The following is a 27,277-nucleotide window of genomic DNA, read 5'->3' as shown; positions in this document are numbered from 1 at the left end:
GCCAAATGTGGGGTCATGTGCGCATCTAGAAGAATAACAACTACAATATATGGGGAAAGCATTAAATACGTAACAACTCATGAGTTCATGATGATACAAGACGGAAGCCCCACTGGTCACCACAGGAGGTTACTGAGGCACCGGTGTCTCACTTTGGAAGTTGATAATTACAGGGAAAGAATCAAGCATGCAGCCTGCCTCTGCTGTGCGGACTGTACTTCAGGGTAACCAACCAGCTGATGAGGGACCGCTAAGGAGCTTGTCCGAGGTCACACAGGGGTACGTGCAGAGGAGGCATTCCAGACGGGCCCACGTCTGGGCTGTGAACACCACCCCGTAGCCCTTCTCAAAGGAGAAGCATGGTGGTTGCTATGGTCTAAATGTCCCATCAAAATTCGTATGCTGGAACCCTAACGCCCAACATGACGGTGTTAGGAGGTCGGCTCTGGGATGTGATTAGGTCACGGATGGGACCAGTGCCTCACAGGAGGCCCCACAGAGCCCCCTCGCCCATTCTGTCACATGAGGACACAGTGTGAGTGTGGCCCTCTGCAGCCCGGAAGCAGGCCCTCACCAGAACCCAACCAACCTCCAGAACCGTGAGAAACAAACGTCTATTGTCTGTGCACTGCGCCGTCTGTGGTGTTTGGTTGTAGCAGCCCAAACAGACTATGCGGGTGGTCAGGGAGGGACATGGCGTGGAGGACACGGGTCAACAGGAAGGGAAAGGCTGAAGCCCCCGATAGAGCAAGGTCCCTGACGACAAGGAGGAGGGCTCCAGTGCCAGGAGGGCTGGGGGCACAGTCACAGGTGGAGACAGAGACAGAGGACCTGTGCCTGGTGGCCACTGCCTCCCACTAGGAATGCACCCAGCAGCCACCCCACCCAGTGCCAGAAAGGCCACCGTGCACATCTTGTACTGAAGGCCTACTGTGTGCCTGGCACAGAGCTAGGACCTCCTACTACCGGCCTCACCTAGGCCCAACCACATTGCTGTGAGGTCAGTGCTACCACTAGCTCCCTGCTTTACAGATGACAACCCTGGGGTCTGCTGGCCTGTCTGTGTTCTCACAGCTAAAAAGCAGGTCAGTGAAACAACCCAGCCATAGGAGCCTAATCTCTTAATCCAAAAGCAATGCTGCATTTTCCCCGTTTTTCTACTTGTTTCAAGAGTATTCATAATTACTTGCTGAAGCATTCTTTTGACAGCACACTCACATTTTTAAAAAATGGCGGGAGGTGGGGGGAGGAGGGAGTGAAGGCTGCTTGGGGGGGGGAGAGAAACGCAAGTCTGCCGGGCCTGGGAAGGGGTGAGAGCTGGAGTCTAACAGAGTCCTCACCCCAAACTCTCTGAGTCTCATTAAAAAATGAGTGTGCAAACGCTGATGAAATCCGTGTAAGGTCTGTAGTCTAGTTAGCTGCACTCTGCCAATGTCAAAGTCCTGGTTTCCTTGACGGCTGTGCAGTCCGCTGGTCATGTAAGATGTTACCGCTGCGGGGATCTGGGCGATGGGTACGATTTCTGCCACTTTTTCTGAGTCTATAAATATTTCAAAATAAAAGGTTTAAAACGAAAACATTGCGTGCCAGAGCGGAAAGAACATCATAAATCACACTGGGCGACTTTAACTGTTTTGTTTTTTAATGAGAAAACGGAGACTCAGAGAGTTTGGGGTGAGGACTGTGTTAGACTCCAGCTCTCACCCCTTCCCAGGCCCGGCAGACTCGCGTTTCTCTCCCCCCCGCGGAAGCAGCCTTCGCTCCCTCCTCCCGCCACCTCCCGCCAAGCAGTGGAAGCGACCAGAGAATGGCCATTTGCGTTTGGTCACTCCCGCACAGCTCAGGCCATCTCTGGGCCTCTGCCGGGTGCGGCGCTTCGGGGTGTCCATGGCTTGTCCCTTGGCCTCACTTTGTCTTTCATTCCATTGGAACATTTCAAAATCCTTAAAAGGAACCGATCCAAAGGAACTCTGATGTCATCACGCTTGGCAAGGTCCCAGGGTTCAGGCGTCTTTTATCTTGTTCTCTGGGACCTGCTGCAGTCACCTGCCCAAGTGTAGCCACCATATGTCACTTCTCACAAAAATCAATTTACAAAGCTATCCAATGAAATGTAAGCACTCGGTAAGCAGTACCACCTGCAACGGACCCATTTCAAAAGAAGCAGAACCAGAGGCGCCAAAAGCAACAGAAATGCCAATGTTAACGTTTCTCTTGAGTTTTTGTTTTTCACTTTCAACGGCTTTTTATTTCCACGCAGGGGAAAGAGAGGAGAAATGCATAATAGAAGACATTCCAAGTGACACCTTGATAACAGGTGGGTTAGATGAACTCTGCTGAACGTTGAACTCGAGATGTCATCTTGCGGTGGTGTCACGCTAACCTCCGGTGGTGTCGCGCTAACCTCTTCTGTTTCTAACATCTTTATTGGACGTGCTATCCTCTTGACGTGCATGCTCTTTGGCAGAGAGCTTCAAGCTGTGCGCTTTTCTCTCGAGACACATTAGCAAATTATGCAGAACTGGCTTGAAAACAGCCTTAAGAGGGAATTGCATAATTCGTAAAACAGGAAACCCAAACACAAGACCACAGGATCCAAGCTTGATTTGTTTTTCCAGTTGTCAGGTTACCTTAAGTAAAACAATCTCTGATGCCGTTAATCATGCTAATTGTGGCTGAATTCTCAAAGGATAAGTGAGGTCTCTAGACAGGTCCAGGAACACGAGACAAAGCAGCAGAAGTCAGTGTGTCTCTGAACTTCAGCTTCCAGAGGCTGATTTAATCATCAGCCTGCTACTCACATGTGCCAAATGCTATAATAGCGTCCCCTCGACACAGTTCTTAAACATCTCCTTTAAAAGTCCTTTTTGTAAAAAATTTCATTGCACATTTACTCTCTGCTTTTTGTTCACTGTGTGCTGCAAGCCCCTAAGTCCACAGCCAGGACCTTAGCTCAGCCCATCTGCTCTGAGCGTGAACACATTCCCGACCGCTGTGGGCTCTCCGCGCTTAGGCTGCCCGCACCCCAAATACCTCTGTTTCCACTCCTGTCTCACTGAACTATCACTGAACCTTTGCTGCCTGTCAAATCCCTGACTCTCACTTAGTGATACTTGATCATAAATGCGTGTGTCAAACCCTGCCTGGTTAAGAAGTGTCAACCCAGAATATGCTAGATTTAATGTTTAGATCACCACTAAAATGGAAAAACAAATGTTAAAATTTCTGTGGATCTGTGGGGACCTGAGGCCATGCCTGGTGGCCCAAGTCTAGGAGGAGCACACGGCAGCTATGCCTTTTCTCTTCACATCTCTGAGTCCCTATGAAGTCCGATGAAACACACCGTCTCGAACGTCCAAGAGAGATGACCTCAAAGCCAGTCATTTAGTCAAATCTACCTAAAAGCGTGATTTTGTTCCTCGGGACTAAAAGTAGGCTGCCGCCTTCCCCAGGCGGAGGCCGCGCAGGGCACCGCAGGAGGACAGAGGTGTGCCGGCCATTGCCGCCATTGCCAGCAGCTTGGCAGCGACTTTGAGCCTCGTCCCCTTATCCATGAGCTGGAGGCAGCACCTGCCTGGAGCACCTGGCAGCCCCGACCAGCTGCAGGCGTGCGTCCCACTTTCTCCCAGCCTCTTGGACTCTGTTTTCAACCTGTCAACTCGGCCTCCCAGGGTCTGTCCGAAGGTACCAGAGAAGCAGGTGTGGCCCTGATTCTGGCTCCAACCCCTCCCTGAAAGGAAGGAAATTCCTGAGAAGCAGAGGAGAGCCTGGAATCCCTCTGCTGGAGGCTGAAAGGGAGACAAACCCACCTGTGCACCTGTGAACCGTGCCAGTGCAGGGCACTGCCGCCAAGCGCAGGACTAGAAATCCTTGCGCTGTAAATTGGCTTGGAAACTTCAAAGTCAAATATGTTTTGTACTTTTATACTGTTTCTCTTAGCTCCTCTTAGTAATGCTCTTTAATGATAAATTCCAGGTTGTTTTGAATGAACACAGGGGGCGAGGTTTTTAGGAGGAGAGGGACGAGAGGGACGAGGGAGCTCTGGGGGGCTGTGGGGTAAGTGACCGCCGCTGGCCCAACGAGCTTTACAACCACCTACTTGCTGGTCCTTGGAAACACTTTTTTAAAATATAAATTCATTTATTTTTCATTTATTTATTTTTTGCTGCATTGGGTCTTCCTTGCTGTGCACAGGCTTCCTCTAGTTGCGGTGAGCGGGGGCTACTCTTCGTTGCAGTGTGCAGGCTTCTCATTACGGTGGCTTCTCTTGCTGCGGAACACTGGCTCTAGGCACATGGGCTTCAGTAGACGCAGCACGTGGGCTCAGTAGTTGTGGCGCACGGGCTTAGTTGCTCCACGGCATGTGGGATCTTCCCGGACCAGGGCTCGACCCGTGTCCCCTGCGTTAGCAGGCGGATTCTCAACCACTGCGCCACCAGGTAAGTGCGGAGACACTTTTTAAACAAGGCTGTCAGTTCTTATAGAAAGCAGGTGCTGAGAGAAGGCGAGAAGTACCGCGGAGCACAGTGATCCTGTGTGGGAGGCTGTTCATTAAAAGGAAAAGAAGCAGAATTCAGAAGCGATGAAGTCTCGCTCCTGGTCGCTCCCTTTCACAGGGTCCTTGGACATGACCCTTGCACTTGGCCGAAGTCTCCAGGGTTCTGTAGTTCTTTTTCTTCAGAGTGCAAACCTTCAGCAAGACCAGGAGATGGAGGAGGAAGAAGCAAAGCTAAACGAGGATCATCGCTCATCACCACACCTCAGGGGGTCAAGGGCTGGGTGCCTGCTGAAGCCCCCCCACTCCGAGCCAAGGAGTCAAGCGCAAGTGATTCATTAAGGGGGCGTCCCTCAGGAGAAGGAGGGAGAGAGGCCAGGCTCAGACTGAGCCCGGGGAGCTCGGGAACGTGAGCCAGCACTGCAGATGCCCACCCAGTGCCCCCACCGCCGAGAGGACACCTGGGAGTGAGGCTGGGGACCCAGACAGACCCTCAGACCCCTCGTTTGGGCAGCATCATTCACAACAGCCAAAGGAGGCAGCGACCCGTGTCCGTCAACAAACGGATGCATGAACAAAATGCGGTCCATGGCACAGTGGAATATTATTCAGTCGTGAAAAAGAGTGAAATGAATAAAAATGAAATTCAGAACCCACTGTAGCATGCAACAGGACAGATGCTGTGTGGTTCCACTTGTACGAGGTCCCTAGAGGAGTCAGATTCAAAAATCAAAAAGTAGGAGTGATGTGACCAGGAGCTAGACAGGGAGGGGAAGGGCAGCTACTGCTTAACCAGGTGCAGTTTCTGTTTGGTGGAGAAGTTCTGGAAACGGATGGTGATGGCTACACAGCAAAGTGCACATCCTTAATGCCATCGACTTGCACACCTTAAAATGCTTACAGTGTTAAATTTTGTTATATATGTTCTACCACAATCTTAAAAAGTTAAAAAGTAGTTGGCTAAGAAGCCCCCCAGAGTTTTCCCACCTCCCAGCAAAGGAGCTGGTGGCCGGGCCCCACCCCACACGCCGCCTCTAACGCTCTGGACCCCTCCCAGGCCCCGCTCCAGCCTCGGGGCGCACAAGCTACGAGAGTCACGGCCGCTCTTTCTGCCGTCTCAGCGGCACCAACGTCTCTGGACGCCCCGCCTGCCCCAGGCCCTCCGTCTGCAGACACCCCCGGATTCTACGGACACGGATTTGGGAGACGTGTCTGCATGTCCAGCCTCTCCTTGGTGACACAGCTTTGACACCCAGAACGAGTGTGCAACTAAGATGCACACCTCTGCACGGAAGGGACCAGCGTGGAGGGGACCATCCATGGGAGGGAGACGCAAGCTGAAGAGCAGCAGACACTTCACAGGAGGCGGAACGCAAACAGCCAGGAGCGGGGGGAAACGCGCTTGACTCCGTGCCCGCCAGGCAACACAAAGCCCATGAAACACTGCCATGCACCCACCGGTGAGAAAACCGAGTGTGCCGGTAGGTGTGCACCGCCACCCCTGCTCCAGGCTGCAGACTTCACCCCAAAATGGTGCCCCCCCGAAGATGAACACAGGCCCAGTCCACAAGCCGGGTAAATGCAGGACATGCCCAACAGAAATGCACACACGTGCTCAGCTGCACAAGAATCTTCAGAGAGGCACGACCCAAGATGGCCCAAACCAGGCCCGTCCAGTGCCCATCCACGGACAGATGGACAATAAAGCCAGCCGTTCACATGATGAGGCACTCAGCAGCCGCAACAGGGGACGGTCTCCACCGCACGTGACACGGACGGACCCCCACACACACTGACGGTGTTCACAGAAGGACACGCGCTATATAAAGTACAAAGACACAAAAACGCTGTCTTCACAAGCCAGGGGGCTGGCGGCCTCCGGGACGGGTGGTGAGGCCGCGGGGTGTCTGGGGCGCCAGCAATGTTTCGGCTGGTGAGTTAGTGGCAGTTACTCATTGACTGTACCCTGATGGCGTGTGTGGCACAGGAAGTGTGTGCTCACGTCCCGTCAGTGACACGTCACCTCCTGCGCGCCCTCCACACAGGAAGGATCTCAGAAAGGCTCACAGGTCAGAGGGGAGCCAAGGCGCTCGGGGAGCCTGGAGCGCCTGGAAGAGGCCACTCTGTATTCACGGCGACTCTTGGGAGCAGCTGCTTTCTATGCCCGCGTTGCACCCGGGTCAACAGGATGAGCTGGCTTTGAACGCCCTCCTGTCAGGCGGCCCGTCCCAGTTCCTTCTCTCGTTCCTCAGACACTGCGTGGCCAGGTTGTCTGCAGAGCTCTGTGCTCAGCACTGGACAAACGACCCTGGATCTTTCTTCAGCTCTCTGAATAGACCTCAAGTAGGTTACAGAAGAACATTTAAGGACAGAAACACGGCCACGAAATTGGCTGGAAAACCAAATCAGAGATGTACAGTATGATTCCATTTGTTTATAAAATATACAATGTGTACTTCCAGGGAAAAAAGGCTAGAAGGATAATACTGAATACCAAAGACTTCTGGAGGGGATTTTTACTTTCTAAAATTCCTACAAGAGATGCATTTTACTTTTCTAGTATCAACTCAGACGGCCCTCAGTTCCAGGCTCAAGGACTCACAGGCCGGAGCAGAAGAGCGAGCCACCTCAGGGGTCGCAGGACGAGCTGAGTGCCTGAACGGGGCGCACACAGGGTCCCAGGGAGGCAGGTGGCCTCCTGTGGCATGCGGCTCACGCCTGGCACCCAATAGCGCCCACCCAGGGTCACTGAGTGGAGCCCCCAGGAGGAAGGGCCCCTGGGGAGCTAGGTCAGCACAGAAGTTCTGCCGGAACTACACCTGGGGCTTAACACGCGCCACACAGCCCGGGGCTGCGTGTAGAGCCGGGGTGGAGTTTGTGATGAGGGGCCGAGCGCTGAGTTGGGAACCGAGCCTGCGGAGTTTTCATCCGGGCTCAGCCTTTTATTTTCTGGGTGGTGTTAGACAAGTCCCGTAGCCTCGTCTGCAAAGGTGGGTATTATTATACCGACTTTCCAGGGTTGTAGGCCCTAATGGGCGTTGACATCAAAAGCCCAATAATAACGTAAGGAATAATTCATCAAGTGCTTGCATAGCGCTTACAACGTGATAAGTGCTGCATTAAGCCGTTTACAAATACTAACTGGGTCTTCACACCCCAAGTGGTATACACCGTCGTTATCCTGATGAGAAACACGTGAGGCAGCCTGGCCCGCTCTGGGCACCCGTCACATGTACCTGTCCTGTCCACGCTGGGAGGACCGCCGGGCCCATGCACCCGCGAGCAGTGCTACTCTTCTGCCACCTGGTGGTAGCCATAGGGCATAACACCTCCCTCTGGGCCAGGCACACCGGCGCTGTAACCAGGGGCCAAGGGTGCGCATCCGTTCAAAACCCGTTATCGAACACGGTCAAATCTTCAGCGAGCTCTGCCCTCGCTCAGTCCGGGCGCAGGAGGCCCACAGAGGAAGACGCCGTACGTCCCCAGACCCCAGCCCCTCCCAGAATAAATGCGGGGGTTGGGGGGCGGCACTGGGACAGTTGGCACGCGGACAAGAAGAGGGCGGATGGTGAGTGTGGGGAGAGTGACAAGCGCAGAGCCCTAGAGGGCAGGGAGGGGAGGCAGAGGCGGTGAGCTGCCGGGGTGAGGGTGCTCGTGGTGAGGGACGGAGACGCTGAGTGCGTCCACGTGGGCAAGGCAAGCCCCGGACGGGCGAGGGGCTGGAAGAGGCTCCTGAGGAGACCGTCGTCTCGGAGGACGGGAACCCACGCGGGCATTTCCAGGCGGCTGTCCGCCTGCCTGGTTGTGTGCTTTTCTCCAGGACGTTCGGCTGCTTCAGCAAAGGTGCCGCATCAGGTTTAGGGCTTTGTGGCCTAACTTGGTGAAAGTTCCACGTACACTTGAAAAGAAATGTGTACCCTGCTGTTTGGGGGCCGTCCCAAAAGTGCCAAGCCAGGCCCTGCTGGTGGACGGTGCAAGTCAGCTCTCCCACGTCCACTAGCCCTGTCCACGGCTGAGGAGCGCTGACGACCCATGGGGTGGACTCGTCCACGTCTCCTTTCAGCAGTTTTACTTCATGTGTTTTGAAACTGTTGATGCGTGTAGGATGGTTATGTCTTCATATTGAATTGACCCCTTTATCATTACGTTAAGGCCCCGCTCCGTCCTTGGTAACTTCCTTTGCTGTGGAGTCTACGTTATCTGATATTTATAGAGCCACGTGAGCTTTCTTTTGACTGTCGTAATGATGTCTTTTCTATCCTTTTAACTTACCTATAGCATTATACCCAAAGTGATTTTCTCAAAGACTGAAGAGTTGGTTCATTTTTTAAAAAATCCATTCTGACAATCTTTGTCTTACCTCCGTTTATACCATTTGCTTGTAACGTAATTACTGGTGCGTCAGGATTTAGGTCTGCTGTTTTATACCATTTGCTTGTAACGTAATTACTGGTGCGTCAGGATTTAGGTCTGCTGTTTTATACCATTTGCTTGTAACGTAATTACTGGTGCGTCAGGATTTAGGTCTGCTGTTTTATACCATTTGCTTGTAACGTAATTACTGGTGCGTCAGGATTTAGGTCTGCTGTTTTATTGTTTTCTTTTTGCTCCCTTTGGGTTTTGTTCCCATTTTCTATTTTGTACCTTCCTGTGGGTCACTTGAATGTTTTGTAATCCATTTTGTGTTATCTATAGTATTTTTCACTGTATCTCTTTGTATAGTTTTTGTTAGTGGTTGCTCTAGGGGTTACAATACACATACTTACCACAGTCTACAAGGATCAATATTTTACCATAGCAAGAGGAATATAGAAACCTTATGACCATGTAAATCCCTCTGCCCCCCACCCTGTAACATAGTTGTTGTAAATATTATGTCTACATACTTTGAGAACACCACCAGGCAATGTTGATTTTTTTTTTACCTTCAACCATCAAACAGCTTTTTTTTTTTTTTTATTGCGGTATGCGGGCCTCTCACTGTTGTGGCCTCTCCCGTTGCGGAGCACAGGCTCCGAACGCGCAGGCTCAGCGGCCATGGCTCACGGGCCCAGCCGCTCCGCAGCATGTGGGATCCTCCCGGACCGGGGCACGAACCCGTGTCCCCTGCATCGGCAGGCGGACTCCCAACCACTGCGCCACCAGGGAAGCCCCAAACAGCTTTTTTTTAAAGGGGAAAAGAATCCTCTATTGTGGTTTCCCCGGTGTTAACTTCCCCATTGTTCTCCCTTCATTCCTGCTATTCCAAGTTTCCGTCTTACCGTTCTCTTTCTGTCTGCAGAAGTTCCTTTAGCAATTGTTTTACAGTAGGTGTTGAAGTGAAAAAATCCTTAGTTTTCCTTGAGCTTAAGAATATTTTGACTTCATTCTGAAGGGTATTTTTGGTGGATATAGATTTGACAATTCTTTTTCTTTCAACACTTGGGAATGTGCCCCTTCCTTCTGGCCTCCATGTTTCTGATGAGAAGTCTGCTGTTACTCAAATTGTTTTTCCCCATCAGTAATGCAGTGTCTCCCTCTGGCTATTTTTCATAGGTTTCCCCCCCCTTTGGTTTTGAGAAATTTAATCATGATGTGTCCGGTGGCAGATTTGGGGGAGTCTGGCCTTGTAGGGTTCACTTAGCCTCTTGAGTATGTAGGCTTATCTCTTTCATCTCTTTCCCCCAGTTTGGGAAGTCTTTAGCCATCATTTCCTCCAGTGTTTACTCAGCCTTACACGCTTCCTCCTTTCTTCTGGGACTCGCAAATTATAGACCTTTGATTATTGTCCCACAAGTTCGTAAGACTTTGTTTTTTTTTTCAATCTATTTTCTCTCCATTGACCAGATTTGATTACTTCTATTGATCTATAGTTTTTTGTTTGTTTGTGGTTTTCTTTGTTGTTGTTTTGGCCATGCCATGCGGCATGTGGGATCTTAGTTCCCCGACCAGGAATGGAACCCACGCCCCCTGCAGTGGAAGCGCGGAGTCTTAATCACTGGACCACCAGGGAAGTCTCCATTGATCTAGCTTCAAGTTCACTGACTCTTTCCCTGTTGTCTCTATTCTTTTATTGAGTCCATTTGGTTATTTTTCAATTTCAAATATTATATTTTTCCTGTTCTAATGTGTCCATTTATTTCTTTTTATATCTCTATTCTTTTTCTGAGACTTTCTACTTTTCCATTTAAGGGTGTTCAAACTCCTTGTTGATGCATTTTTATGACGACTTTAAAATTCTTGTCAGATAATTTCAATGTCTATGTCATTTTGGTGTGTCTACTAGCTGTCTTTTCTCATTCAAGTTGAGGCTTTCTTGGTTCTTGACATGGTATGTAATTTTGTAATGTATCCTGGACATTTTGAGTATTATAACTCTGGTTCCTATTTAAATATTCTATTCTAACAAGTAGTCAACCCATTTAGTTTCAGATCACACAACCTAACCTTATTTTTCTGAGACTCTGCACTACTATTCTGGCCTACCCTGCTTGCATACTACCCAGGGGCCAATCTGAAACCTGGGTGTTTTCCACACCATGATTGGATTCCCAGAGTTTCTGCTGTACTTATTCTGGTTGGTCTCATGCATAGGCTGCTTAGGGGTGTGCCCAGGACACCCATACACAGATTTAAAGATCGCCTCTCCAGCTCCCGCCTCTCTGTCACCCTCCCCATCTCTGCCTCTTCACTGTCCTTCACTAAGTGCAGGTCAGGCATCTCCACAGGTCTTCACCCCAGTCCCCACATGAAGCAGCCGGTGGAGAGGGTGCCGTTCCTTTCACAGGGTTCGTCTGGAGTAGGGCGGGTGTAGTCAAAGGGGTTCCACCCTGTTGGGTCACCCTATTCCAGATCCTTTTGCACGAGAGCGCAGACTTCTCCTGAGCGGGTTCTCTTTCCTCCTCGCTGCCTCTCTTTCAGTTTCATGGGGACTGCTGTTTGCTCCAGCACCCAGGCCAGGATATGGGGGTGGGGGACAGACAGGGAACTCACAGCTGAGTCACACTTTGAGTCCTTGGCAGTCACCTTCTCTTCTCCACCTTTCAGAGTCTTCTGATACTTGCTTTAGACATTTTGCCCAGGGTTTTTAGTTGTAATTAGCGGGAGAAATAGGGTGGAATGGGCTTACCCCATCTTTTCTGGTATCACCAATGACACCTTTTTTAAAGATCCTCTTCAGCTGGAACATTCTAACAGTCTATAACGTACACGACACAGAGTTAACAAACTTGTGGAGACAAGACAACCAGCACTGCTCAGTGAGGCCTGAACTGAAGCCGCTCCGAAGTGCAGGCAAGGCTCAGGGGCGTTGCCGCCCGCCTGTCCCAGGAAACCCGTCCTCTCCCCAGGGCTGCCCGTGCGGTCGTGTCCAGGGTGAGGTTCCCGTCAGGGATGCGTCTCCCTCTGCCTCCCAGGGAGTCAGTGTGGTTCTGGGCTTCGGGATCAAACCACCTCGGATCTAATTCTGCCCCTACAGCTTATTCACTGTGTGACTTTGGGCTGTGACTCTGACACTCAGTTTCCGCCTTGTGAAATAGGGACAATACAGAATCCAACACTTTTTACAACCTCTGCCACTAGCACCTGGTCCAAGCCACCTAGACTATGATGACAGCCTCCCTTCTTCCACTCCTATCCTTCTTCATTCCTTACTCCATGCGAAAAAAATGTTTAAATGAAAGCCACATCATTTCACTCACCTGCCCAATTGCTTCCCCCCAATTTTTGGGGGGGGGGAATAGGGTCTTTTTTTAAAATTTATTTATTTTTGTCTGTTGGGTCTTTGTTGCTGCACACGGGCTTTCTCTAGTTGCGGCGAGCGGGGTCTACTCTTTGTTGCGGAGCGCGGGCTTCTCATTGAGGTGGCTTCTTTTGTTGCGGAGCACGGGCTCTAGGCACACGAGCTTCCGTAGTTGTAGCACATGGGCTCAGTAGTTGTGGCTTGCAGGCTCTAGAGCACAGGCTCAGTAGTTGTGGTGCACGGGCTTAGTTGCTCCACAGCATGTGGGATCTTCCCGGACCAGGGCTCGAACCCATGTCCCCTGCATTGGCAGGCAGATTCTTAACCACTGTGCCACCAACAAAGCCTTTCCCCAAAATTTTAAAAAGGATTTGTAGACCATCCACGATCTGGCCCCTGTTACCCCTTCAGCCTCATCTCCTGTGATTTTCTTCCTGTTAACTTCACTCCAGCACTCTGCTGTTCCTTGAACACTCCAAGCATTCTCCTGTCCCAGGACCTTTGCATGTCCTCCTGCATGGGACGATCTTTCACCAGTGGAGGGAGCATCACGAGGTAGTAAGGAAAAAGGCACTACACTGCCTAGATTGAATCTTGACTCTGCTACTTGCTGGGTACGTGACCTTGGGCAAATTACTTTATGCTTGGGTGTCATCACACACAAGATCGTCATAAAATATTAGCTACCTACATAGCGCTGTTGTCATGACAATTCAGATTACATGTGTAAGTTTCTTAGAACGGTGCTTGGCACACAATTAGCACTGAATGTGATGTATAGATAGATATGGATGTAATCTGCATGTATGTGATAAACAAATATTATAGAAGCGGATATATTTTTACTCTCCTATCCTTTCAGGTCTTTGCTCAAATGTCAGAGAAGCCTTCCCTGACTTCCCCACATAATGCTTCCAAGTCCCCTACCACTCCCACCCTGTCTGTTGCTGCTTCTTGTAGCATATATAACATCTTCAACGTTATATATTTACTAGTTGTATGTTTCTCAATGGGATTTAATAAAGACTTAAAAAAAATAAATAAAAATAAATGTCTTATATTTTTGAAACAGGGACTTTCAAGATACAACAGTGGGACTTGGGCAGACACGATTTCCTTGAATCTGCTCCTGGTCTGGGAATGGTTGTGACTGTTACAACTTACAATGATGAGGTAAATCACACTTTTTGTCTTGCTACTGAAATCTTTTATTTTCTAAAAAGCCACGTGTCATGTACACCCACACACTTCACATCTCCACACAGCGCTCACTGTCCAGCATCTCATTTTTGACATGTGTAGCCCTGACAGAGGCACTGCACCAAGACACAGATGCCTGCCTTCAACGGGCCTACAGTCCAGCTGAGGAGCAGAGACTCCTTAACACACAAGGGAGAGACAGTACAAAGGGCCGGCCTCGCACGCATCATCCCGAGGTTTTGCCGGTCTTGCTGGGCAGGGGGAACCCACAGGGCCAATGCATCCCTCTGGTCGTGCAGGGCCAGGCTTCACCTGCTCTGCAGGTGCCACAGCCTCACCCAGACACGAGGGTCGGCTAGGCTGCCGCTCCCTCCTCCCGTCTGGTGGGGTTTCTGTAGGAATGCTGCCTCTGGGTCTGTCTGGCCTCACGGGGCGCCTCCTCGCTGGGAGCTGCAGAGTAGAAAAGGCACCGCGGTCAAAGGGAAAGAATGTGGCTCTTGGGGTCGGAGCCAGGTGTGAGTGCAGATGGTCATCTACAAGCTGAACCTCGAGGGGTTACTTGGCTGCTTTAACCCTCCATTTTCTCCCCTGTCCAACGGTCGCAGCAGATGTTGTCCCCACCGTGCCAGCTCAAGGGACTGTGACCTGCTCCGTCCAATAATCCCAACGTGACTGCAGGAACTACTTCCCTTTGGACTTGCTGTCCTGGGGATGTGCTCATGACGTAGCAGGATGGTGGTGGAGCAGAGCCTCACAGAACAGACAGGCATCTCTCTAGCCGGCAAGGAGAGGGTACTTGGTGTAGACGGGCCCAATTTCCTGTCCTCATGAGGGCTGCGCTCAAGCCAGACACTGTGACGCCCCCACTCACGTGGAGCCCAGGAGACTCCATTCCAACTGGACTGGACACCTGATTTCGGCCCGCTGTAGCAGCCTTCTCCTGGTACACCAGGCACCTCCCTGACAACAGTTCCACTGCGGCCATTTTCCTAATTCTCGTACAGCTACCCTCTCCTCCTGACACCTCCGCCTCCTTCACTTCCTGCCCAGTTAAACCAAAACAGAATTCTCTGCTGTCCTTCCCTGTAACCTTTCATGACTGATCTGGAAATGTCTGCATAGCTTGTTAAACCCAGAACCCAAATTTTAGTTGGACAAAACAGCTTCACAGAAAAACCTGTTCACTGTTTTTAAGACAGAGCTGTTTCATTCTCCAAAAAATACATTTACTCGAAACAATACCCCCTTCTAGATGGGAGGAGAAGTGTTTTCATTCTGCAAACATCCAACAGATATTCGCCACGGGCCTAGGAGAGAGAGAAAATTCTCACCGCAAAGGTCTGATTTTCAGGAAGGCTCTCTCCCTCTGGAAGTAAGAGGACCAGACACAGCTCTGGTTTAACATTCCTAACAAGCTAAGATCCTCTTTGAAGATCCTGAACAGCACCCCGCCAAGGACGCGGACTGCTCCTACCCAGGTCGATGTGCCTGGACGCAGGGTACTCTCGGATGCTAACCTGAACACATGTCCCTTCCTACGGCAGGTGACTGGCAGGCCAAGGGGTAACATGGCTGGTAGGGTAGGCAGGGCAGACAATGACAATATACATGCACCATTCAAACTATGCATTTTGTATTCCATTGTCCCTTATTCCGTGTCCAATATTCCTATTCCATTTTGTAGAAGAGAAAACTGTGGTCCTGAGAGGTAAAATGACTTATACAAGATCACATCATCAGCAAGTGGAAACACAGAGGTCTAAATTCAAGCATGTCTTTTTCCAACACACCAAACTAACAGGCATTGCTGACTAACATGTTTGCTGACGTGAATATTCACTGGAAGCAGACTATGTAGAACCCTGACCCAACACTAAGGGTCAGAAATGGAATTTAACAGGTGATGAGTCATCACTGCATATTTTTCCAGGGAAGAGTAACTCTGTTATTCATAAAAAATTAGAAATCAAATGCAAAATCTGATTCTTGAATGCAGTTGTATTTAACAAAGTTTCCCTATCAACACTCTGTTAAGTGAAATTAAGTACATGGCAAGATCCTTTAATTTTCTCCAAATCAAAATTGAAAGATTTAAAAAAAGAATCTTGGTTGCATTTTTCTATGTGTAATACATACTGGTTTTTAAAGTGATTTAATAGACTATCTTTTTGAGCAGTTTTAGGTTCACAGAAAAATTCTGCACAAAATACAGAGTTCTCGTATGTCCTCTGCCCCCATGTGAACAGAGCCTCTTCCACTAGCAGGCCTGGAATGGCACAGCTGTTACAACTGATGACCTGCACTGACACATCACAGTCATTCAAAGCCCACGGTTCACATTAGGATTCCTTCTCGGCGTTGGACATTCTATGGATTTGACAAATGTGTAATGACATGTATCCATCATCATAGTATCAACAGAGTAGTTTCACTCCCGTAAAAATCTTCTGGAACTCGTCTATTCATCCCTCCCCCCTCCCTAACCTTTGGCAACCACCGATCCTTTTACTGTCTCCACAGTTTTGACTTATCCAAAATGGCATACAGCTGGAGTCGTACAGCAGGCAGCCTTTTCAGAGTGGCCTCTTTCACTTAGGAATATGCACTTAAGTTTCCTCCGTGTCTTTTCATGGCTTGATAACTCATTTCTTTTTAGCACTGAATAATATTCCGTTGTCAGGATGTATACCATGGTTTACTGATCCATTCACATGCAGTGGGACATCTTAGTAGCTTCCAAATTTTGGCTATTATAAATAAAGCTGCTGTAAACATTTGTGTGCAGGTTTTCATGTGGACATAAGTTTCCATCTTATTTGGGTAACTAAATAGTACAACTGCAGAACTGTACGTAGAAGTATGTTTAGTTTTGTAAGAAACCACCAAACCGTCTCCCAAATGGGAACAACATTCTGCGTTCCCGCCGGCAGTGACAAGCGTTCCTGTTGCTCCACATCCTCGCCAGCATTTAGTGTTGTCAGTGTTCTGGATTTTTGCCATTCCCATAGGTGTGAAGTATCTCGTTGTTTTTAATCTGCAATTCCCTAATGACATACGATGGGGAGCATCTTTTCATGTGCTTGTCTGCCATGTATATGTCTTCTTTGGTGAGTCGTCTGTTCAGATCTTTTGTCCATTTTTCAAATGATTTGTTCAGTTTCTTGCTGCTCTCAGAGCTCTTTGTATATTTTGGGTAGCAGTCCTTTATCAGATGCGTCTTTTACAAATAGTTTCTCCCAGTCTGTGGCCTGTCCTTTCATTCTCTTGACAGAGAGACAGACAGCTCTCTCTTCTGCAGAGCAGTTTTTAATTCCAATGAAATTCAACGTTCAACGTTCAACATTAATGTCAAATGTTTAATGAAGCTTAATTTTAATCAAGTCCAGCTTCTCAATTCTTTCTCTCATGGATCGTGCTCTTGGTGTTGTACCTAAAAAGTCATAACTAAATCCACGGTCTTCTAGACTTTCTATGTTACCTTTTAATAGTTTTATAGTTTTGCATTTTACATTTAGACCTATGCTCCATTTTAAGTTAATTTTTGTAAAAAGTGTAAGGTCTGTGTCTACATTCATTTCTTTGCATATGGATGTCCAGTTGTTCCAGCACTTTTTGTTGGAAAGACTACCTTTTTCCATGGTATTGCCTTTGCTCCTTTGTCAAAGATCAGTGGGTCTATATTTGCGTGGGTCTGTTTCTGGGCTCTCTGATTCACTGATGTCTTTGTCTGCTCTTTCACCAATACCACACTACCTTGGTTACTGTAGCATGATAGTAAGGCTTTTTTAAATTAACTTTTATTGGAGTGTAGCTGCTTTACAATGTTGTGTTAGTTTCTGCTGTGCAGCAAAACGGATCGGCTCTACATACACATATAGCTCCTCTTCTCTGGATTTCCTTCCCGTTTAGGTCACCACAGCACATTAAGTAGAGTTCCCTGTGCTACACAGTTACAGTAAGTCTTGAAATCAGGAACGTCAGTCCCCTGACTTTATTCTTACCCTTCAATATTGTATTGGCTCTTCTGGATCTTCTGCCTCTCCATAGAAACTTTAGAATCAGCCTGAAGATATTCACAAAATAACCTGCTGGCGCTCTGACTGGGATTGTGTCAAATCTATAGATTAAGTTGGGAGGGACTGACTTTTTCACAATATCGAGTCTTCCTGGCATGAACACAGAACATCTCTCCATGTATTTTATCTTCTTTGATTTCTTTCATTACAGTTTTTTAGTTTTTCTCATATATCTCTTAAACATACTTTGTTTTATTTATACCTAAGTATTTCATTTGGGGGAGACGCTAATGTAAATGGTATTGTTTTGATTTCACATTCCACTTGGTTCACTGCTGATACAGAGAAACTGATTAACATATTAACCTTGTATCCTGCAACCCTGCTATAATCACTTATTAGTTCCAGTAAGTTTTATTATTTTGAATTTTCTACATAGACAATCCTGTTATCTGTGAACAAACACAGCTTTATTTCTTCCTTCCCAACCTGTATACCATTTGTTTTCTTTTCTTCTCTCACTGCATTAGCTAGGAATTGAAGTATGATATTGAAAAGGAATACTGAGGGACTTCCCTGGTGGTCCAGTGGTTAAGAATCCACCTTCCAATGCAGGGGACGCGGGTTCAGTTGGGGAACTAAGATCCCACATGCCGTGGGGCAACTAAGCCTGCGTGCCACAACTAGTGAGCCCGCATGCCACAACTAGAGCCCATGCACCCTGGAGCCCGAGTGCCACAACTACTGAGCCCACGCACTCTGAAGCCCGCATGCCACAACTAGCGAGGAGGCCATGTGCTGCAATGAAGATCCCACATGCCACAACTAAGACCCAAAAACAGCCAAAAATAAAATAAATAAATAATAAAAAAGAAAAGGAATAGTGAGAGAGGAAACCCTAGCCTTGTTTCTGGTCATAGTGGGAAAGCCTCTAGTTTTTCACTATGAAGTATGTTAGCTGTAAGGTTTTTATAGATTTTTTAAATCAAATTGACAAAGTTCCCCTATTCTCAGTTTGCTGAGAGTTTTTGCCCTGAATGGATGGTGGATCTTGTCAAATGCCTTTTCTACACCTATTGTTATGATCAAGTGATCTTCTTTAACTTGTTGATATGATGAATTACATTAACTGATTTTAAAATGTTGAACTAGCCTTGCGTATCTGGAATAAATCTGACTTGGTCATGGTGCCTGATTGTTTTTACACATTGTTGGATTCAATTTGCTAATATTTTGTTGAGGATATTTGTATCTATGTCCATGAGAGATAATGGTCCATAGTTTTCTTGTGTCTTTCTCTGGTTTTGGTATTAGGCTAATGATGGCCTCAGAAAATGATTTAGAAAGTATTCTACTTCTGGAAGAGATGGTAGAGAATTGGTCTGATTTCCTACTTAAATCTTTGGTAGAATTCACCAGTGAACCCATCTTGGCCTGGTGCTTTCTGCTTGGAAAGTTATTATCAATTCAGTTTCTTTACTAGCTATCAGCCTATCCAGACTGTCTATTTATTTTTGTGTGAGTTTTCACAAATTGCGGCTTTCAAGGAATTGGTCTATTTCATCCAGGTTACCACGTTTGTGAGCACAGAGCTGTTCATCGTATTCCTCTACTACCCCATTGATGTCCGTGAGACCTGTAGTAAGCCTCCTCTTTCATTTCTGATGTTATTAACTTGGGTCTTCTTTTCTTAGTTAGCCTCCCTAGAGGTTTACTGATCTTTGCAGAGGACCAGCTTTCTGTTTTGCTGGTTTTCTCTGCGTATCTCCTGTTCTCACTGGTTTCTGCATTAGCTTTATCAGCACGGATCTTATTTCTCTTCTTATGCTGATTTTGGATTTAGTCGCTTTTCTTGTTCTAGTTTCCTAGGCTTAGATGATTAATTTTAGACCTTTCTTTCTTTTTAATATATGCGTTCAATGTTATAAATTTCTCTGTAAATGCTTCTCTCACTGTATCCCCCAAGTTTTGATTAAGTTGTATTTTCATTTTAATTCAGTTCAAAATATTTTTTGAGATTTTTAAATTGTGGTAAAATACACATGAAATTCATCATCTTAACCATTACTAAGTGCACAATTCAGTGGTATTAAATATATTCTTAATGTTGTATAATCATCATCCTCATAACTCTTTAAATCTTGTAAAACTGAAACTCTATACTCGTTAAACAATAACTCCCCTACGACTAAATACCCCGTATAAGTCGAATCATACAGTGTTTGTCTCTTTGTGATTGGTTTACTTCAGTAAGCACAATTTCCACAACGTTCATCCATGCTGCAGCACGTGTCAGAATCTGCTTCCTTTTTAAGGCTGAATCATATGCCACTGTTATGTATGTACCACATGTTGCTTCTTCATCCACCTGTCAGTGGACACTTGTGTTGCTTCCACGTCTTAGCTACTGTGAACACTGCTGCCATGAACATGGGGGTACAGACATCCTGATACCCTGCTTTGGATTCTTTGGGGTATATATCCAGAGTGGAATTACTGGATCATATGATAATTCTATTTTATATTTTTGAGGAGCCACCATACTGTTTTCCACAGCAGCTGCACCATTTTACATCCCCACCAACAATGCACAAGGGTTGAAATTTTTCCACATCCTTGCCAGTACGTTTTTTGTTTGTTGTATAGCAGCCATTCTAATGTGTGTGAGGTAGTGCCTCACTGTAGTTTTGATTTGCATTTCCCTAATGATCAGTGAAGTTGAGCATCTTTTCATGTGCTTGTTGGCTTTTTCTGGTTGTTTGGGGTTTTTTAAGCACTTTGACTGTATCCGCCCACTGCCTCTGGTCTCCAAAGTTTCTGATGAGAAATCTTCTGTTAATCTTATTGAGAATCCCTTCTATATGATGACATCAAAAACCCCTGACAGGGCTTCCCTGGTGGCGCAGTGGTTGAGAGTCCGCCTGCCGATGCAGGGGACACGGGTTCGTGCCCCGGTCCGGGAAGATCCCACATGCCGTGGAGCGGCTGGGCCCGTGAGCCATGGCCGCTGAGCCTGCGCGTCCGGAGCCTGTGCTACGCAATGGGAGAGGTCGCAGCGGTGAGAGGCCCGCGCACCGCAAAAACAAAAACAAAAACAAAAAACCCTGACATTTGGAGGACAGGGTCCTTTTTGCCTACCCTGGCTTCTAAAAGATGCATGCGAGCTGCTCCAGGAACACCTGCGCAGCTGCCTGCCATGTGGCTGGCAGGGGGGTGGGGGGTGGGAGGTAGGCAGCTGCCACTGTTCTAAGAGCTGATATTGACCAAAATTAACCACAATTTACCATCCAAGTCTTTCCCTGGAAGTTGCAAGCCTTCAATAGACTCCAGAGTTCCAAAACAGTTCCATCAGACAGATTCTTCCAGTGTAATTGTTGCCTAGAGACAGATTCCTGGTGCTTCCTATTCCACCATCTTCCCAGAATTCTCTTCCAATTCAAAATACTGTTAGTTTCTCTTGAGATTTCTTTCTTGACTCCTGTGTTATTTAGAGGTATGCTGTTTAATCTCTAAATATTTGGGGACTTTCCAGCTATCTTTTTGTTATTGATTTCTACTTTAATTGCATTATGGTCTAAGAGCATACATTGTATGGTTTCTATTATTTTAAATGTGTTAAGTTGTGTTTTATGGCCCAGAATGTGGTCTATCGTGGTGAGTGTTCCATGTGAGCTTGAAAAGAATGTGTATTCTGCTTTGTTGGATGAAGTAGTCTACAGATATTGATTATATCCAGTTGGTTGATGGTGCCATTGAGTCCAACTGTGTCCTTACTGATCTGCTGCTGGATCTGCCCACTTCTGATAGAGGAGTATCCAAGTCTCCGACTATAATACTAAATTCTTGTATTTATCCTTGCAGTTCTATCAGTTTTTGCTTCATGTATTTTGACACTCTGGTGTTAGATGCATACACATTAAGGTTTGTCTTCTTGGAGAAATGACTTGGAGAAATTTATTACTATGGTCCATTATGTAATTATCCGTGATAATTTTCCTTGTTTTGAAGTCTACTCTGTCTGAAGTTAATATAACTATTCCAGCTTTCTTTTGATTAAGGTTAGCTGAAAGTTGACATATACATCTTTCTCCGTCCCTTTATTTTTAATTAAAGATTTTTTTGATGTAGACCATTTTTAGTCTTTATTAAATCTGTTACAACATTGCTTACGTTTTGGATTTTTGGCCATGATGTGAGATCTTAGCTCCCCAACCAAGGGATCCAACCCGCACCTCCCACATTGGAAGGCAAAGTCTTAACCACTGGACCACAAGGAAAGTCCCTCCATCCCTTAACTTCTAATATATATGTGTCTTTATATTTAAAGAGGGGTTCTTGTAGACAATACATAGTCGGGGTTTTGGTGTTTTTTTTGGATCCACTCTGACAACCTGTTTTAATTGATGCATTCAGACCACTGACATTCAAAGTGACTGTTGATACAGCTGAGTTAATATTCATCATATTTATTAGTTTTCTAGTTGTCATCCTTGTTATTTGTTCCTATTTGTGTTTTCCACTCTTTTTCTGTCTCTTGTGGTTTTAATTATTCTACGATTCCATTTTATCTCCTTTCATAGTTATCACTTATACTTCTTTTAACTTTTTGTCGGTGGTTGCCCTAGAGTTTGCAACATACATTTACAACTACTCCAAGTCCACTTTTGAATATCACCATATCACTTCACAGGTAGTACAAGTACTTTATAATAACAAAGTAATCCTAATTCTTATCTCCCATCCCTTGCATCTTTGCTGTTGCTGATTTCATTTATATATAAACTATAATCATCAAATACATTGCTATTATTTTGAAAGACGTATCTATTAACTCAGTTAATAAGAAAAATAAAAGTTTTAATTTTACCTTCACTGATTCCTTCTCTAATGCTTTCCAATCTTCACATAGATCTGAGTTTCTGACCAATATCATTATCCTTCTCTCTGAATAACTTTTAACATTCCTTGTACGACAGGTCTATGAGGGACAAATTCCCTCAACTTTTGTTTGAGAAAATCTTTCTCTTTTACTTTTGAAGGAGAATTCTGCAGGATACAGAATTCTAGGTTGGTGAGTTTTTTTCTCTCAACACATTAAATGTTTACTCTCTCCCTGCTTGCATGGTTTCTGAGGAGAAGTCGGGTGTAATTCTTAGCTTTGCTCCTCTATAAATAAGGCTTCTTTCTAGATTTCCTCTCTATCTTTGATATTTGCAGTTTTAATATGATATGCCTAGGCGTAGTTTTATTGGCATTTATCCTGCTTGGTGTTCTCTGGGCTTCCCAGCTCTGTGGCCTGGTGTCTGACACTAATCTGAAATTCTCAGTCTTTATTTAAATATTTCTTCTGTTGCTTTTCTTTCTTCTCCTTCTGGTATTCCCATCATGTGTATGTTACACCTTTAATAGTTGTCCTGTAGTCCTTGGATATTGTTCCTTTTTTCCCCCAGTCTGTTTTTGCTTTGTAGTTTTGAAAGTTTCTGTTGCCATAGCCTCAAGCTCAGAGAGTCTCTCCTCAGTCCTGTCCATTTACTAAGGAGTCTATCAGAGGCACTCTTTATTTCTGCTACAGTGTTTTTGATCTCTGGCATTTCTTGTTATTCTTTCACAGAATTCTGATCTTTCTACTCACACTACCCATTTGTTCTTGCATGTTGTCTACTTTTTCCATTAGAGACCACAGACTATTAATCATAGGTTTTCTAAATTCCCTATATGACCATTCCAATATCCCTGCCATATCTGAATCTGGTTTCGAGGCTTGTTTTGTCTCTTCAAACTGCGTTTTTTGTCTTTGAGTATGTCTTATTATTTTTCTGTTGTTGTTGAAAGTTGGACCTGATGTGCTGGGTAAAAGGAACCCGTACTGGTTCCCACAGAGGTTTGTGCTCAGGCTAAGCTGGGACTCTTCGCATTCACCTCTCCCATTTTGGGGGCAGCAGTTTACCCTGTGACCTCAATTCTCTGACAGATCTAAGAACTGATTTTCTTTCTATGCAGCTTTTTACTTGTTAAGACAGAGGGACAACTTCCAAGCTCCTTATATGCCAGACTTGAAGTCCTATACCTGTTTTTAAAATGCCAAACAATACAGAAATGTACTAAGCAGAAAAGTCAAAGTTCCCCAACAAATATAACTGCCTAAAAGCTTGGTATATATTCTTTAGAATCTTCTTCTAAGCACGTGTAATTTTACAAACGATACTTTTTACAAAAATAGGATTCTATACAGACTCTCCCTGAATATTGTGGACACCTTTCGTATAGATATGGGTGTAATATCTCTTTTACTGCTACCTAGCACTTCTTCATTTGGCTTTGCCTAAATTTAATCAATCCACACTAAAAGGTATTAGTTATTTCAAAACACAATTTTTTAAATAAATAACATCACACTGAATATCCTTTTACATATAACTGTCCATTTGGGCATTCCCATAGGATAAATTTCTATATGTAGCGCTGCTGGGTGAATGGTGTTATACGCTTGGCCAAAGCACTCTCTGAAACGGGTGTTCAACTTACATTCCCAAAACGGTGTTTACAGATAGTATTTCTCCATACTGTCCCCGCCCCAGGTACTTTTAAGTCTTTGCCAATCTGAAAACCAACAAGGAATATCTTACTGTGGTCTGTATTTTTTTGATTACCAGCAAGACTGAGTATTTTTCATGTTATTGGCCACTTGATTTCTTCTTCAAGAACTGCACAATTTTCACTAGATTACATGGGGATGATTTTTTTTAATGGAAAGTAGAGAATAATAAACTTAAACTATGGAACTCCTCAATCCTAGGTATTACTGTCAAAGTTATATGGCCCACAAGGAACATTCTACTTCACTTCACATTCACCTGGCGAACACATCATTTGCTTAGAGTCTAATTCTACGAGGCTCGTGTCATTTGGAGGGAGTAAGCTGGTAAGTACGTGCCTCCGAGCACTTGGTGATGAGCAGCGTCAGCACTATTCAGGCGCGACAATGATATGCAGACCATTATACCCAGACCTCAGCACAGCAACCAAAGAGGGAGCTGGAGAGCTTGGAAGGGGTTCAAAGGAGAGCCACGGAGTTGATTAAAGGGCTTGAAAAATGAGAACTGGGAGGGAAGCTTAAGAGAACTGTGATTATTCAGGCTTGAAAACAATTGAAGGCTGAAGGGTGAATTAATAATGGAATTCCAATAAATAAAACTCTTACATGGTAGACGGTGATTGGCTATTTTCTAAATGTGCTGAGAACAGATGAAGAGAATTTGTACTTTAGCATCAGAAATTTAGTTATATGTAAAGAACATTCTCCTGAGTAAATCAAATTCTCTCGGGGCAAAGGCTCTTGCCTAACAGTCTATTGTTAATATAAGTACTCTTTCAGGTCAGCAGGTACTGTTTAATGCATTATTATTACAAAGAAAGACTACTGGGTATAACAGGGAATAGAGTGGCGGTGAAGAAAAACAGAGAGCTCGAGAATGAAGTAGTGTTTGCTCTCAAAAAGGAAGAGTGGAGAAAAGGAAGGAATGGGAGGACACAAGGAGGGAAAAAGCAAAGAAGAAGAGTGAGCCACGTTAAAAACATGTTTCTTCCCTTCACTGTTTGCACAGCGGATCCACTTAGATATTCGAGTTGGAGAACATGACCTTGATGCAGCCATTGCTCAAGCAAAGGACAAAGTTAATGAAGTTAGCTTCAAGCTTGAACATCTAATTGAGCAAATGGAGCAAACAGTCAAAGAACAAAACTATCAAAGGGTCAGTCTGCCTATTCAGCTTATGCTCCCTCTTCCTGCCCAGTACGTAATTCTCCACGAAGCCCGCGAACCAAGGAAAGAGTAGACTGCCGGTTCCCCGGGGCTCCTCTGAGCTAGGACTGCGTGGACATGCAGGGGATGCGGGGACAGTGCTCTCTCACCGTTCGCTGGACCACGAGCTCCTCTAGGAAGGGGACCGCGGCTCACTCGCCTTGGGGTGTGAGCTCACAGAATGAATAAATAAGCGTTTCCAAACACACCCCACATGGCCGCAGCGTCTCAGTGTGCCCACTTTCTAAATCACCATTTTGTTCTTGTGACATTATGCATTTCCTGGGTCACTGTGCTCAGTGGACCCTGGTCAGACGTGGGCTCAAATCTGCCCCCCCACTCACTAACCTTCGGTCGTCTCTGAGCTTCTGTTTCTTTATCTGGAAAATAAAATGAGCACAGTGCCCAGCTTAAAGTAAAGTAAGAACCTGAATGATGAACATCTGTCAATTAGGTAATGTTCACTTTGTTTGATGGTAACAAATAAAACATATAAAGTAAGAGATCAAATATCTGATACTTTACGCCAAAACACAAAAGTGTGTTTTATAAGGTTGACTCTTCTTCCTTGTCTTTGACTAACAACACCCCTTGGCTTAGAAAATGATACTGCACTTTGGCATAAGAGATTACCTGGGTGACATGAAGTACCGTGAATGCATACAGCACCTTCCCCTCAAATTCATGCATTAGTACCTTAAGAAACTTAACCTGCCTATTTCTCTTCTGCGTAGGACCGTGAAGAAGAATTTCGAATGACCAGTGAAGATACAAACAGCAACGTTTTATGGTGGGCCTTTGCACAAACACTAATCTTCATCTCAGTTGGAATTTTCCAAATAAAGTACCTTAAAGACTTCTTCATAGCTAAGAAACTTGTTTAAAAATATTAATAAAGGCAAATAACTACCTTCTACCTTGCATGTTTGAGTTAATATCAAAATATATTCATAAGTGTGCATAACTTTTCTGATTTCAAAGACATCAGAGGTTGGAATTGATGTTATATCATTGTAACACTGATAAAATGTCACTTTAACAATGTGGCTTCTGAGTTTGATAAAATAAATACACGATCCAGGCCTTATTTTAAAATTGGTATAGGTCAGCACTGTCCAACGGAAATAAATGTGAGCTATATATGTAAATTTTAAGTTAGCTTCAAGCCCAGGTCAAGCCTTTTCACATGTGCGTGTCAGAGGCAAGCAACGGCGCCTGGCCCGACCCGGCCCACCTCGACCATGGGGTCCAGACAGCGGGCCCCGGGCCCCACTCACACCCCATCGTGATCCTGACATTCGTCCTGGGCTACCAGGTCTCCTAATGCCCCGGCCCCAGAGTTTCCCATCCCCTACCTCCGACGGCCCAGACCCCCTTGCTGTTCCTCCGGTCCCTCCTGTCTCCCGGCCCTCATCCTCCGGGGCCCCAAGGACCCTACGCCTCCCACTCCCAGTACGGCGAGCACCGAGGGGCCCTCCCCCTGACCTCCCCACGCCCTGCAAAATGGAGGGCACGAGGGGCCACCTGGTCCACCTAGCCGGTCCGCTCAGCTCACCGTGCCTCAAGGTCGATGCACATCCCGCCTCCATGTGATTACTTCCACCCAACCCTCAGGCGTGGGTCTCACCTGACTCTGGCGGCCCGCTGTCGGTCCGTGAGGTGCAGCGGCCTCCCACAGCTCTGCGCCTGCGCCGGCGTCCCGGCGCACCCACCTCGGCGCCGCCTGGGGGCCCACATAGGTCCTGGACTATAACGCGCTGCCCTCAGGAGAATCGCTGGAGGTTGCAGCGCTGGAAAGAGCGAGGCCAGGTCCTCGCCTGTATGTTCCTCCTCCCCGACGTCCAGCCAAAACAACCCTCAGAGAGGAAAGTCTAATTCTAACCTCCCTCTCTTCCCGGGTTGGTACCTTCCAACACATGAGTTTTGGCGGTGCGCAGGCGTGGAATTGCAGCCCTCGGGCCACGCCCAGATCCCGCGTCCAGGTCTCGCGTGGGTCTCAGGAGGGCTTCGGTTGGGCAGCAGCATTGGCGGCAGCGGAAATCGCT

General features: G+C 46.4%; 1 protein-coding gene across 1 annotated transcript; it reads left to right on the top strand.

The window, feature by feature from the left end:
* Positions 1–2,067: 2,067 nt before the first annotated feature.
* LOC309961480 (transmembrane emp24 domain-containing protein 11) lies at positions 2,068–26,116 on the top strand (the record flags this gene model as incomplete). Its single annotated transcript, XM_082838792.1, has 5 exons — positions 2,068–2,317; positions 13,288–13,388; positions 24,228–24,353; positions 25,036–25,182; positions 25,967–26,116. 5 exons carry the CDS (start codon positions 2,068–2,070, stop codon positions 26,114–26,116), a joined length of 774 nt encoding a protein of 257 aa, XP_082694918.1.
* Between the last annotated feature and the right edge of the window lie 1,161 nt (positions 26,117–27,277).

This window comes from Leucopleurus acutus, assembly GCF_964270905.1.
Source record: "Leucopleurus acutus genome assembly, chromosome: 4".
Classification (NCBI taxonomy): Eukaryota; Metazoa; Chordata; class Mammalia; order Artiodactyla; family Delphinidae; genus Leucopleurus; species Leucopleurus acutus.
This window is presented reverse-complemented; position numbering and strand designations above follow the sequence as displayed.